Source organism: Oncorhynchus nerka, unplaced genomic scaffold (genome assembly GCF_034236695.1).
Source record: "Oncorhynchus nerka isolate Pitt River unplaced genomic scaffold, Oner_Uvic_2.0 unplaced_scaffold_1053, whole genome shotgun sequence".
Lineage (NCBI taxonomy): Eukaryota > Metazoa > Chordata > Actinopteri > Salmoniformes > Salmonidae > Oncorhynchus > Oncorhynchus nerka.
This window is the reverse complement of record NW_027040257.1, coordinates 156,184-168,936: the sequence shown is the minus strand read 5'-3', so window position 1 is coordinate 168,936 and position 12,753 is coordinate 156,184. Positions and strand designations below refer to the sequence as shown.

The 12,753-nt window shown below is 36.6% G+C and overlaps 1 protein-coding gene across 3 annotated transcripts in view; it reads left to right on the top strand.

Annotated features, from left to right (window-relative positions):
- The window catches only part of LOC135570183 (NACHT, LRR and PYD domains-containing protein 12-like), a 46,247-nt gene that overhangs the window by 15,505 nt on the left and 17,989 nt on the right, over window positions 1-12,753 (top strand). For all 3 annotated transcript variants that reach the window (XM_065016283.1, XM_065016284.1, XM_065016285.1), the window contains exons 4-8: window positions 559-675; window positions 1,036-1,120; window positions 1,250-1,472; window positions 6,993-8,757; window positions 11,927-12,100. In XM_065016283.1, the coding sequence (XP_064872355.1) occupies window positions 559-675; window positions 1,036-1,120; window positions 1,250-1,472; window positions 6,993-8,757; window positions 11,927-12,100 (2,364 nt within the window). The remainder of the gene's footprint in view (window positions 1-558; window positions 676-1,035; window positions 1,121-1,249; window positions 1,473-6,992; window positions 8,758-11,926; window positions 12,101-12,753) is intronic.

The following is a 12,753-nucleotide window of genomic DNA, read 5'->3' as shown; positions in this document are numbered from 1 at the left end:
TTAAATCCCGGTGAGGCTTCTCCCTCTCTCGTTGACGGATGCTGGCTACCTCTGTCTGGTTCTCCTCTCTTCACTAGATGGATGGTAACTTTAGTGTTTAACCCGTCTGTGTCCAAGGACCGAACTTTTGAATATTATTTTCAGGGCGCCTCAATAGCAGGTATTGAACCCAGGGTAAATAATCACTAGTCAGAACCTCAACCTCAGTATACATTCATTATAAAAATCATCTTAATATCTGATATTGTGAGTAAACAACCTCGAGAGTGCGTCTTCCAGCCCTCCAATAAATTACATCATTCAACCCTCCCGGTTAGTAAATTTACCTCAACATCCCCCCGGAGAAGGCAGAGTAACTACACCAGCCTTTTAGCGGGGCTGACAGACTGACTACAACGCTCGCGTCGCTAAATTAAATTAGTTTTTAAAAATGACACACTGCTCGCGCGCTGCAACGAGCGTCTAGAAGTCAGTTCTATTTGTGAAACTCTTCTTATGTTTCCCCATCTGAGCTCAGAGTAGTTGAGAGATGTAATGTTTGTCTCTGTTGTGTTGAAGACCAATCAAGCAGGAGAGACCAGCCTCCCCTGTTCCCAGCTGTGTGTCCATGAAGAGTGACCTGTCTATGAATCTACCTATAGAGTTTAGAGAGGGAGACTTTTCTACTGAACAAAGGTAAGAAGAACTCATGGGTCCTGGTCAGTGAGTTAAACAACACTGTCTCTAGTCATTTCTCCTCCCATTTTCCCATTTATTGTTGTTGTTTTCATAATCCATAGGCTCATCCTTTTGTCCATTCTCATAGTCCTAAAACAATATTAAACAAACACAACTTCCCTCCGTGTGCGTGTGCGTGTGTGTGTGTTTCAATTTCAATTTCAATTTTTATTTTTTTGTAATTTTTTTTTTCAATTTCAATTTGTAAGTCGCTCTGGATAAGAGCGTCTGCTAAATGACTTAAATGTAATGTAAATGTAATGTGTGTGTGTGTGTCCTCCCTGGATGAGGAGATGTAATCTCATGTTTTGTCCACAGAAACCAACAGGAGAGATCAGAGTCAGAGTATCTCAGTTGTCAGTCTTCCCAGATTCATCAAACAGACCTGGACTCCATATTCAGTGTATGTGGTCCTGTTGTGTACATTTGTTTTTGTTTACCTCAAGAAAAGTTGATCTGTCAATCATTCATTAATGTGTTAATGAGAAAGCATTTGTCTCTTACTTAAACTCATTTACTTAATTTATTCCAGATGCTTGAAGAGAAAATTATGACATTTGTGAAGAACGAGCTGAAGATGTTCAAGAGGATTCTTAGTCCAGAACTCCCAGAAGGCTTTGAGAGTCTGAAGCAGGAAGTGGTGGACCCTGAAGATGAGCAGCAGGAGAGCAGTGCCAGAGAGGGGGCTCTGAAGATCACACTGCACATCCTGAGGAAAATGAACCAGAAGGAGCTTGCTGACACACTGGAGAAATGTAAGATCTGTCTGACTCATGTTGAATGCTGTTTTATAACATTTAAAAGCTGTAGCTAAAGTACAGCTAAAGTAGCTGTGTAACTCAATGATATTGTAGCAGCCTTAACTAGAGGTCGACCGATTATGATTTTTCAACGCAGATACCGATACCGATTATTGGACGACCAAAAAAGCCGATACCGATTAATCGGCCAATTTAAAAAATAAAAAATAAAATAGAAATGTGTTTGTAATAATGAATGAACACATTATATTTATTTGTAATAATGACAATTACAACAATACTGAATGAACACTTATTTTAACTTAATATATAATACATCAATAAAATCAATTTAGCCTGAAATAAATAATGAAACATGTTCAATTTGGTTTAAATAATGCAAAAACAAAGTGTTGGAGAAGAAAGTAAAAGTGCAATATGTGCTATGTAAGAAAGCTAACGTTTAAGTTCCTTGCTCAGAACATGAGAACATATGAAAGCTGGTGGTTCCTTTTAACATGAGCCTTCAATATTCCCAGGTAAGAAGTTTTAGGTTGTAGTTATTATAGGAATTATAGGACTATTTCTCTCTATACCATTTGTATTTCATTAACCTTTGACTATTGGATGTTCTTATAGTCACTTTAGTATTGCCAGTGTAACAGCATAGCTTCCGTCCCTCTCCTCGCTCCTCCCTGGGCTCGAACCAGGAACACAACGACAACAGCCACCCCTGAAGCAGCGTTTCCCATGCAGAGCAAGGGAAACAACCACTCCAAGGCTCAAAGCGAGTTACGTTTGAAACGCTATTAGCTTGCGCTAACTAGCTAGCCATTTCACTTCGGTGACACCAGCCTCATCTCGGGAGTTGATTGGCTTGAAGTCATAAACAGCGCAATGCTTGATGCTTGTATGCTCAGTCAGATTATATATATTATCTAGCAGGACACGCTAGATAATATCTAGTAATATCATCAACCATGTGTAGTTAACTAGTGATTATGATTGATTGTTTTTTAAGATAAGTTTAATGCTAGCTAGCAACTTATCTTGGCTTACTGCGTACTGCGTTCACGTATGAGGGAGTCACCTTGTGGAGGTGCAACGAGAGGCAGGCAGGTCGTTATTGCTTTGGACTAGTTAACCTGGAGGTTGCAAGATTGGATCCCCCGAGCTGACAAGGAAAATCTGTCTTTCTGCCCCTGAACGAGGCAGTTAACCCACTGTTCCTAGGCCAGTTAACCCACTGTTCCTAGACCAGTTAACCCACTGTTCCTAGACCAGTTAACCCACTGTTCCTAGACCAGTTAACCCACTGTTCCTAGGCCGTCATTGTAAATAAGAATGTTCTTAACTGACTTGCCTGGTTAAATAAAGGTTAAATAAAGGTGTAAAAAAAACGGCAAAATCGGTGTCCAAAAATTCCGATTTCCGATTGTTATGAAAACTTGAAATCGTCCCTAATTAATCGGTCGACCTCTAGCCTTAACACAACACCTAGTGACCTCATCAAGTAGCAGCAGGGATGTGTTGTGGTGATTAATTTAGAGAGAGAGAGAGAACATTAATAATACCATCAATAATATGATGTTTGTAATGCATTACACATTTATACAGTCAGTTAAGAGAATAAATTATCATAATTAAAATCTGTTACAGGAATTAATATGTTTTAATACCCAATTAAATTAAACACTCTGTCCACTCCTAAGAATTTGTAAGACTCTTATTTGCATAAAATGGACAGAGACCAGACTCAAAACCAATCAGCAGCGTTTATTCTCGAGAGTACTGAACATGATACAGTTTACCACAGATTATAAACTGAAAATGACGTCATTAGTTTTCGAACTGTCCCGTCTCTTCTCCACCCGGTACAATGGCAGTATAGTTATAGTACAGTATAGTACAATGGCAGTATAGTTATAGTACAGTATAGTACAATGGCAGTATGGTTATAGTACAGTATAGTTATAGTACAGTATAGTACAATGGCAGTATAGTTATAGTATAGTATAGTACAATGGCTGTATAGTTATAGTATAGTATAGTACAATGGCAGTATAGTTATAGTACAGTATAGTACAATGGCAGTATGGTTATAGTACAGTATGGTTATAGTACAGTATAGTACAATGGCAGTATAGTTATAGTACAGTATAGTTATAGTACAGTATAGTACAATGGCAGTATGGTTATAGTACAGCATAGTACAATGGCAGTATAGTTATAGTACAGTATAGTTATAGTACAGTATAGTACAATGGCAGTATAGTTATAGTACAGTATAGTTATAGTACAGTATAGTACAATGGCTGTATAGTTATAGTACAGTATAGTACAATGGCTGTATATTTATAGTACAGTATAGTACAATGGCAGTATAGTTATAGTACAGTATAGTACAATGGCAGTATGGTTATAGTACAGTATAGTTATAGTACAGTATAGTACAATGGCAGTATAGTTATAGTATAGTATAGTTATAGTACAATGGCTGTATAGTTATAGTACAGTATAGTTATAGTACAGTATAGTACAATGGCAGTATAGTTATAGTACAGTATAGTACAATGGCAGTATAGTTATAGTATAGTATAGTACAATGGCAGTATAGTTATAGTACAGTATAGTACAATGGCAGTATGGTTATAGTACAGTATAGCTATAGTACAGTATAGTACAATGGCAGTATGGTTATAGTACAGTATAGTTATAGTACAGTATAGTACAATGGCAGTATAGTTATAGTACAGTATAGTTATAGTACAGTATAGTACAATGGCAGTATAGTTATAGTACAGTATAGTTATAGTACAGTATAGTACAATGGCAGTATGGTTATAGTATAGTATAGTACAATGGCAGTATAGTTATAGTACAGTATAGTACAATGGCAGTATGGTTATAGTACAGTATAGTTATAGTACAGTATAGTTATAGTACAGTATAGTACAATGGCAGTATGGTTATAGTACAGTATAGTACAATGGCAGTATAGTTATAGTACAGTATAGTTATAGTACAGTATAGTTATAGTACAGTATAGTTATAGTACAGTATAGTACAATGGCAGTATAGTTATAGTACAGTATAGTTATAGTACAGTATAGTTATAGTACAGTATAGTACAATGGCAGTATGGTTATAGTATAGTATAGTACAATGGCAGTATGGTTATAGTACAGTATAGTTATAGTACAGTATAGTTATAGTACAGTATAGTTATAGTACAGTATAGTACAATGGCAGTATAGTTATAGTACAGTATAGTTATAGTACAGTATAGTACAATGGCAGTATGGTTATAGTACAGTATAGTTATAGTACAGTATAGTACAATGGCTGTATAGTTATAGTATAGTATAGTACAATGGCAGTATGGTTATAGTACAGTATAGTACAATGGCAGTATGGTTATAGTACAGTATAGTACAATGGCTGTATAGTTATAGTACAGTATAGTTATAGTACAGTATAGTACAATGGCAGTATAGTTATAGTACAGTATAGTACAATGGCAGTATAGTTATAGTATAGTATAGTACAATGGCAGTATAGTTATAGTACAGTATAGTTATAGTACAGTATAGTACAATGGCAGTATGGTTATAGTACAGTATAGTTATAGTACAGTATAGTACAATGGCAGTATAGTTATAGTATAGTATAGTACAATGGCTGTATAGTTATAGTATAGTATAGTACAATGGCAGTATAGTTATAGTACAGTATAGTACAATGGCAGTATGGTTATAGTACAGTATAGTACAATGGCAGTATGGTTATAGTACAGTATGGTTATAGTACAGTATTTTACAATGGCAGTATAGTTATAGTACAGTATAGTTATAGTACAGTATAGTACAATGGCAGTATGGTTATAGTACAGCATAGTACAATGGCAGTATAGTTATAGTACAGTATAGTTATAGTACAGTATAGTACAATGGCAGTATAGTTATAGTACAGTATAGTTATAGTACAGTATAGTACAATGGCAGTATAGTTATAGTATAGTATAGTACAATGGCAGTATAGTTATAGTACAGTATAGTACAATGGCAGTATGGTTATAGTACAGTATAGTACAATGGCAGTATGGTTATAGTACAGTATAGTTATAGTACAGTATAGTACAATGGCAGTATAGTTATAGTACAGTATAGTTATAGTACAGTATAGTACAATGGCAGTATAGTTATAGTACAGTATAGTTATAGTACAGTATAGTACAATGGCAGTATGGTTATAGTATAGTATAGTACAATGGCAGTATAGTTATAGTACAGTATAGTACAATGGCAGTATGGTTATAGTACAGTATAGTTATAGTACAGTATAGTTATAGTACAGTATAGTACAATGGCAGTATAGTTATAGTACAGTATAGTACAATGGCAGTATAGTTATAGTATAGTATAGTACAATGGCAGTATAGTTATAGTATAGTATAGTACAATGGCAGTATAGTTATAGTACAGTATAGTTATAGTACAGTATAGTACAATGGCAGTATAGTTATAGTACAGTATAGTTATAGTACAGTATAGTACAATGGCAGTATGGTTATAGTACAGTATAGTTATAGTACAGTATAGTACAATTGCAGTATAGTTATAGTACAGTATAGTTATAGTACAGTATAGTACAATGGCAGTATGGTTATAGTACAGTATAGTTATAGTACAGTATAGTACAATGGCTGTATAGTTATAGTACAGTATAGTACAATGGCAGTATAGTTATAGTACAGTATAGTTATAGTACAGTATAGTACAATGGCAGTATGGTTATAGTACAGTATAGTTATAGTACAGTATAGTACAATGGCAGTATAGTTATAGTACAGTATAGTTATAGTACAGTATAGTACAATGGCAGTATGGTTATAGTACAGTATAGTTATAGTACAGTATAGTACAATGGCTGTATAGTTATAGTACAGTATAGTACAATGGCTGTATAGTTATAGTACAGTATAGTACAATGGCAGTATAGTTATAGTACAGTATAGTACAATGGCAGTATGGTTATAGTACAGTATAGTTATAGTACAGTATAGTACAATGGCAGTATAGTTATAGTATAGTATAGTTATAGTACAATGGCTGTATAGTTATAGTACAGTATAGTTATAGTACAGTATAGTACAATGGCAGTATAGTTATAGTACAGTATAGTTCTCCCACCACTTTAGATAATTTATGACCGAGCCAAGGTCTTCCTGTGTAGATCAACATTCTACCCAGTCTGGCTATAAGTTCATTCGTTTTTACCAAGGAACAGACAGTCATTGTTCTAATTCTTGATTATATTTACACACATTATATTCAGTACTAAGGTTAAAAGAAAAGTCATACATCTATACAGTAACATAATAGTTTTCTGATTAGTCAGTCCTGATTGAAATGTATACATAATTAGTCATTATTGATAAAAAAAAAATCCCTTAAAACCTTTATAACAGTCCTACAATACTGTAGACATTAAAACAGACGTAATATTAATATCCTCTGTTATTTCTTCATTCAGATGAGCTTGCTGTGATTTGCCAACGTAAACTCAAATCTAATCTAAAGAAGAAGTTTCAATGTGTATTTGAGGGGATCGCTCAACAAGGAAACCCAACACTTCTCAATAAGATCTACACAGAGCTCTACATCACAGAGGGTGGAACAGGAGAGGTCAATAATGAACATGAGCTGAGACAGATTGAGACAACAACCAGGAAACAAGCAAGACCAGAGACTCCAATCAAATGTAACGACATCTTCAAACCCTTAACTGGACAAGATAAACCTATCAGAACTGTGCTGACAAAGGGAGTCGCTGGCATTGGAAAAACAGTCTCTGTGCAGAAGTTCATTCTGGACTGGGCTGAAGGAAATGCAAATCAGGATGTCCAATTTGTGTTTTCATTCCCTTTCCGGGAGCTGAATTTGATGAAAGGGGACAAACACACTTTCATTAAACTTCTCAATCACTTCTCAATGGAAACCAAAGAATCAAGAATCTCCAACTACAACAAGTACAAAGTTCTGTTCATCTTTGATGGTCTGGATGAGTGCCGACTGCCCCTAGACTTCCAGAAGAACAAGATCTGTTGGGACGTCACAGAGTCAACCTCAGTGGATGTTCTGCTGACAAATCTCATCAAGGGAAATCTGCTCCCCTCTGCTCTCCTCTGGATAACTACCCGACCTGCAGCAGCCAATAAGATCCCTTCAGCGTGTGTTGACCAGGTAACAGAGGTACGAGGGTTCAATGACCCACAGAAGGAGGAGTACTTCAGGAAGAGATTCAGTGATGAGGACCTGGCCAGCAGAATCATCTCACACATAAAGACATCAAGGAGCCTCCACATCATGTGCCACATTCCAGTCTTCTGTTGGATTTCTGCAACAGTCCTTGAACACATGCTGAAACATAAGAGAGAAGAGATGCCCAAGACTCTGACTGAGATGTACACACACCTTGTGGAGTTTCATACCAAACAGAAGAATGAAAAGTATCTTGGGAAAGAAGAGACAGGTCCACACTGGAATAAAGAGAGCATTCTGTCACTGGGAAAACTGGCTTTTCAAAAGCTTGTGAAAGGCAATCTGATTTTCTATGAAGAAGACCTGAAAGAGGCTGGCATTGATGTCAATGAAGCCTCAGTGTACTCAGGATTGTGCACACAGCTCTTTAAAGAGGAATGTGGGCTGTACCAGGACAAGGTGTACTGCTTTGTTCATCTGAGCATTCAGGAGTTTCTGGCTGCTGTATATGTGTTCGTCTCATTCATCAACAACAATGAGAATCTAATGGACAAACTGCAAACAAAAGACGAGTCTGAAGTTACTGTCTACAAGAGTGCTGTGGATAAAGCCTTACAAAGTGAGACAGGAAACCTGGACCTTTTCCTCCGCTTCCTTCTGGGCCTCTCACTGGAGTCCAATCAGAAGCACTTACGAGGTCTACTGACAAAGACCAGAAGCAGCTCACAGAGCCATGAAGAAACAGTCAAGTACATCAAGGAGAAGATCAGGGAGAATCCCTCTCCAGAGAGGAGCATCAATCTGTTCCACTGTCTGAATGAACTGAATGACCATTCTCTAGTGGAGGAGATCCAAAGCTTCCTGAGATCAGGAAGTCTCTCAAAACCCAACCTGTTACCTGCACAGTGGTCAGCTCTGGTCTTTGTGTTGCTGACTTCAGAAAAGGAGCTGGATGTGTTTGACCTGAAGAAATACTCCAGATCAGAGGAAGGTCTTCTGAGGCTGCTGCCAGTGGTCAAAGCCTCCAGAGCTGTTCTGTGAGTAAATAAAATGACACATAAGAACTAATCATCAGGAAGAAATATTCAGTTTAGAGAAAAATATGTATTATAATATGTATAATATATTATTTTGAAAAACATATTGAATAAATGCATTGATTTTCACATTAGTATAACAATATGACCATACAATTCTAGGAGACGGAAGATGAATCTATATGTTGTTTGAGAGAATAAACCAAATGCATCTGCCATTGTCCTTCTACACTACTGGTGTTAAATTAACAGTGTGTTTGTGAAGTCATGATGATCTCTTTGTCAGGCTGTCAGGATGTGGAGTCACAGAGGAAGGCTGTGCTTCTCTGGTCTCAGCTCTGAAGTCAAAACCCTCACACCTGAGAGAGCTGGATCTGAGTAACAATGACCTGAAGGATTCAGGAGTGGAGCTGCTCTCTGATGGACTGGAGAATCTCCACTGTAAACTGGAGACTCTGAGGTCAGTATTCCTGTAGTTGGTCAACAAGTGATAACTGTTCACCAGATCCACATGTGTTTACCAGACACACATAGTCCACACCATATGTGTTTGGACAGTGAGGTTTACAGTTTTAAATTTGGTTGTGTTTTAGATTATATTTTTCCTAATTGAAACTGAATGGTGAATAATGTCCTGTCATTTTGGAGTCACTTCACTTGTATTGTCAGTAAGAATAGAAGATGTTTCTGAACACTTCTACATTCATGTGGATGCTACTATGATTACGAATAATCATGAATGGATAGAGAATGATGATGAATGAGAAAGTTACAGAGGCACAAAGATCAGAATAAATGCTAACCCCCTCTGTTATTGGTAATGGTTAGAGGTTAGCATGTTTTGTTGTAGTCTCTGTTATTGGTAATGGTGAGAGGTTAGCATGTTTTGTTGTAGTCTCTGTTATTGGTAATGGTTAGAGGTTAGTATGTTTTGTTGTAGCCTCTGTTATTGGTAATGGTGAGAGGTTAGCATGTTTTGTTGTAGCCTCTGTTATTGGTAATGGTGAGAGGTTAGCATGTTTTTTTGTAGCCTCTGTTATTGGTAATGGTGAGAGGTTAGCATGTTTTGTTGTAGCCTCTGTTATTGGTAATGGTGAGAGGTTAGTATGTTTTGTTGTAGCCTCTGTTATTGGTAATGACGAGAGGTTAGTATGTTTTGTTGTAGCCTCTGTTATTGGTAATGGTGAGAGGTTAGCATGTTTTGTTGTAGTCTCTGTTATTGGTAATGGTGAGAGGTTAGTATGTTTTGTTGTAGCCTCTGTTATTGGTAATGGTGAGAGGTTAGCATGTTTTGTTGTAGCCTCTGTTATTGGTAATGGTGAGAGGTTAGCATGTTTTGTTGTAGCCTCTGTTATTGGTAATGGTGAGAGGTTAGCATGTTTTGTTGTAGCCTCTGTTATTGGTAATGGTTAGAGGTTAGTATGTTTTGTTGTAGCCTCTGTTATTGGTAATGGTGAGAGGTTAGCATGTTTTGTTGTAGCCTCTGTTATTGGTAATGGTGAGAGGTTAGTATGTTTTGTTGTAGTCTCTGTTATTGGTAATGGTGAGAGGTTAGCATGTTTTGTTGTAGTCTCTGTTATTGGTAAGGGTGAGAGGTTAGCATGTTTTGTTGTAGCCTCTGTTATTGGTAATGGTGAGAGGTTAGCATGTTTTTTTGTAGCCTCTGTTATTGGTAATGGTGAGAGGTTAGCATGTTTTGTTGTATCCTTTGTTATTGGTAATGGTGAGAGATTATCATGTTTTGTTGTAGCCTCTGTTATTGGTAATGGTGAGAGGTTAGCATGTTTTGTTGTAGCTCTGTTATTGGTAATGGTGAGAGTTTAGCATGTTTTGTTGTAGCCTCTGTTATTGGTAATGGTTAGAGGTTAGCATGTTTTGTTGTAGCTCTGTTATTGGTAATGGTGAGAGGTTAGCATGTTTTGTTGTAGTCTCTGTTATTGGTAATGGTGAGAGGTTAGCATGTTTTGTTGTAGCCTCTGTTACTGGTAATGGTGAGTGGTTAGTATGTTTTGTTGTAGCCTCTGTTATTGGTAATGGTGAGAGGTTAGCATGTTTTGTTGTAGTCTCTGTTATTGGTAATGGTGAGAGGTTAGTATGTTTTGTTGTAGCCTCTGTTATTGGTAATGGTGAGTGGTTAGCATGTTTTGTTGTAGTCTCTGTTATTGGTAATGGTGAGAGGTTAGCATGTTTTGTTGTAGCCTCTGTTATTGGTAATGGTGAGAGGTTAGTATGTTTTGTTGTAGCCTCTGTAACTTTCTCACTCATTATTATTCATGATTCTTTCATGATTTTTCTTAATCATGACATCATCAGGATTAATGTATTATTGTATAGAAACATGTTATCTACTCTCTTAGACAGAAAAGTTACTCCACTCATCATCCACCATTTTATTATTGGGCAAAACACAACCAAAAACACAACCAACACAAACTGCAAATGCAACCAACGAGTTTACGACCAAATACTAAACTTTTGACTACTTTAATATACTATAAGTGAATTGTTCAGAATACTTAAGACTTCTTCTAATGGGGAGACTGGAAACATAAATTGTTTTCATTTTTAATAGTGAAACAGATATGTATTAAAATACCCTCAAATTAAAGGTGACATTATATACTGTCACCTCATATGAAACATTTGACCTCAAATCCAAAATGTTGGAGAATAGAGCCACATTTAAAATGTCAGCTTCACTGTCTAAATAGATATGGTGTGGACTGTATACTCAATACAATCTAAATCTGATACCTCACTGTCTAAATAGATATGGTGTGGACTGTATACTCAATACAATCTAAATCTGATACTTCACTGTCTAAATAGATATGATGTGGACTGTATACTCAATACAATCTAAATCTGATACCTCACTGTCTAAATAGATATGGTGTGGACTGTTTACTCAATACAATCTAAATCTGATACCTCACTGTCTGTCTTCTGACTGATACTGCTTTTTAAACTGGTCTGGTCAGTCTACTATAATATTTGTACTTTACATGTTTCTATCTGCAGGTGATGATTTGATCATTTGTCATTTTTAATGATGATACATTAATTTACGAATAGATATGGAAGGTTCCATATGTTGAAAAATATACTGCCACTATTTTCACCACCAGAGAATATCAGTGTGGTTTTAATATGATTTGACTCTTTGCAGGCTGTCAGGCTGTGGAGTCACAGAGGAAGGCTGTGCTTCTCTGGTCTCAGCTCTGGAGTCAAACCCCTCACACCTGAGAGAGCTGGATCTGAGTAACAATGACCTGAAGGATTCAGGAGTTGAGCTGCTCTCTGATGGACTGGGGAATCCCCACTGTAAACTGGAGACTCTGAGGTCAGTATTCCTGTAGTTGGTCAACAAGTGATAACTGTTCACCAGATCCACATGTGTTTACCAGACACACATAGTCCACACCATATGTGTTTGGACAGTGAAGCTTACAGTTTAACATTTGTGTTTGTTGTGTTTGCAACCTTCCGGTTACTAGTCCAACGCTCTAACCACCCTGCCGCCCATTTGTCACTATGCTCCAGCATGTTGGATTTGAGAATGTTTCATATTAGGAGACAGTACAGAATGTCACCTTCTATTTAAAGGTACTCATACATATATATATTTTACTATTTAGAAATGAAACACTTTATGTATCTAGTTCTCCCATTTGAAAAAGTCTTAGTTATTTTGGATAAATTATTTTAGTCATAAGTTTAGTATTTGGTCCCATATTCCATGCCTGCAGTGATTACATCAAGCTTGTGATTCTACTAACTTGTTGAATTAATTAGCAGTTTGTCTTGGTTGTGTTTTAGATGTTTTCCTAATAGAAACTGAATGGTGAATAATGTCCTGTCATTTTGGAGTCACTTCACTTGTATTGTCAGTAAGAATAGAAGATGTTTCTGAACACTTCTACATTCATGTGGATGCTACTATGATTATGAATAATCATGAATGAATCGTGAATAATAATGATGAATGAGAAAGTT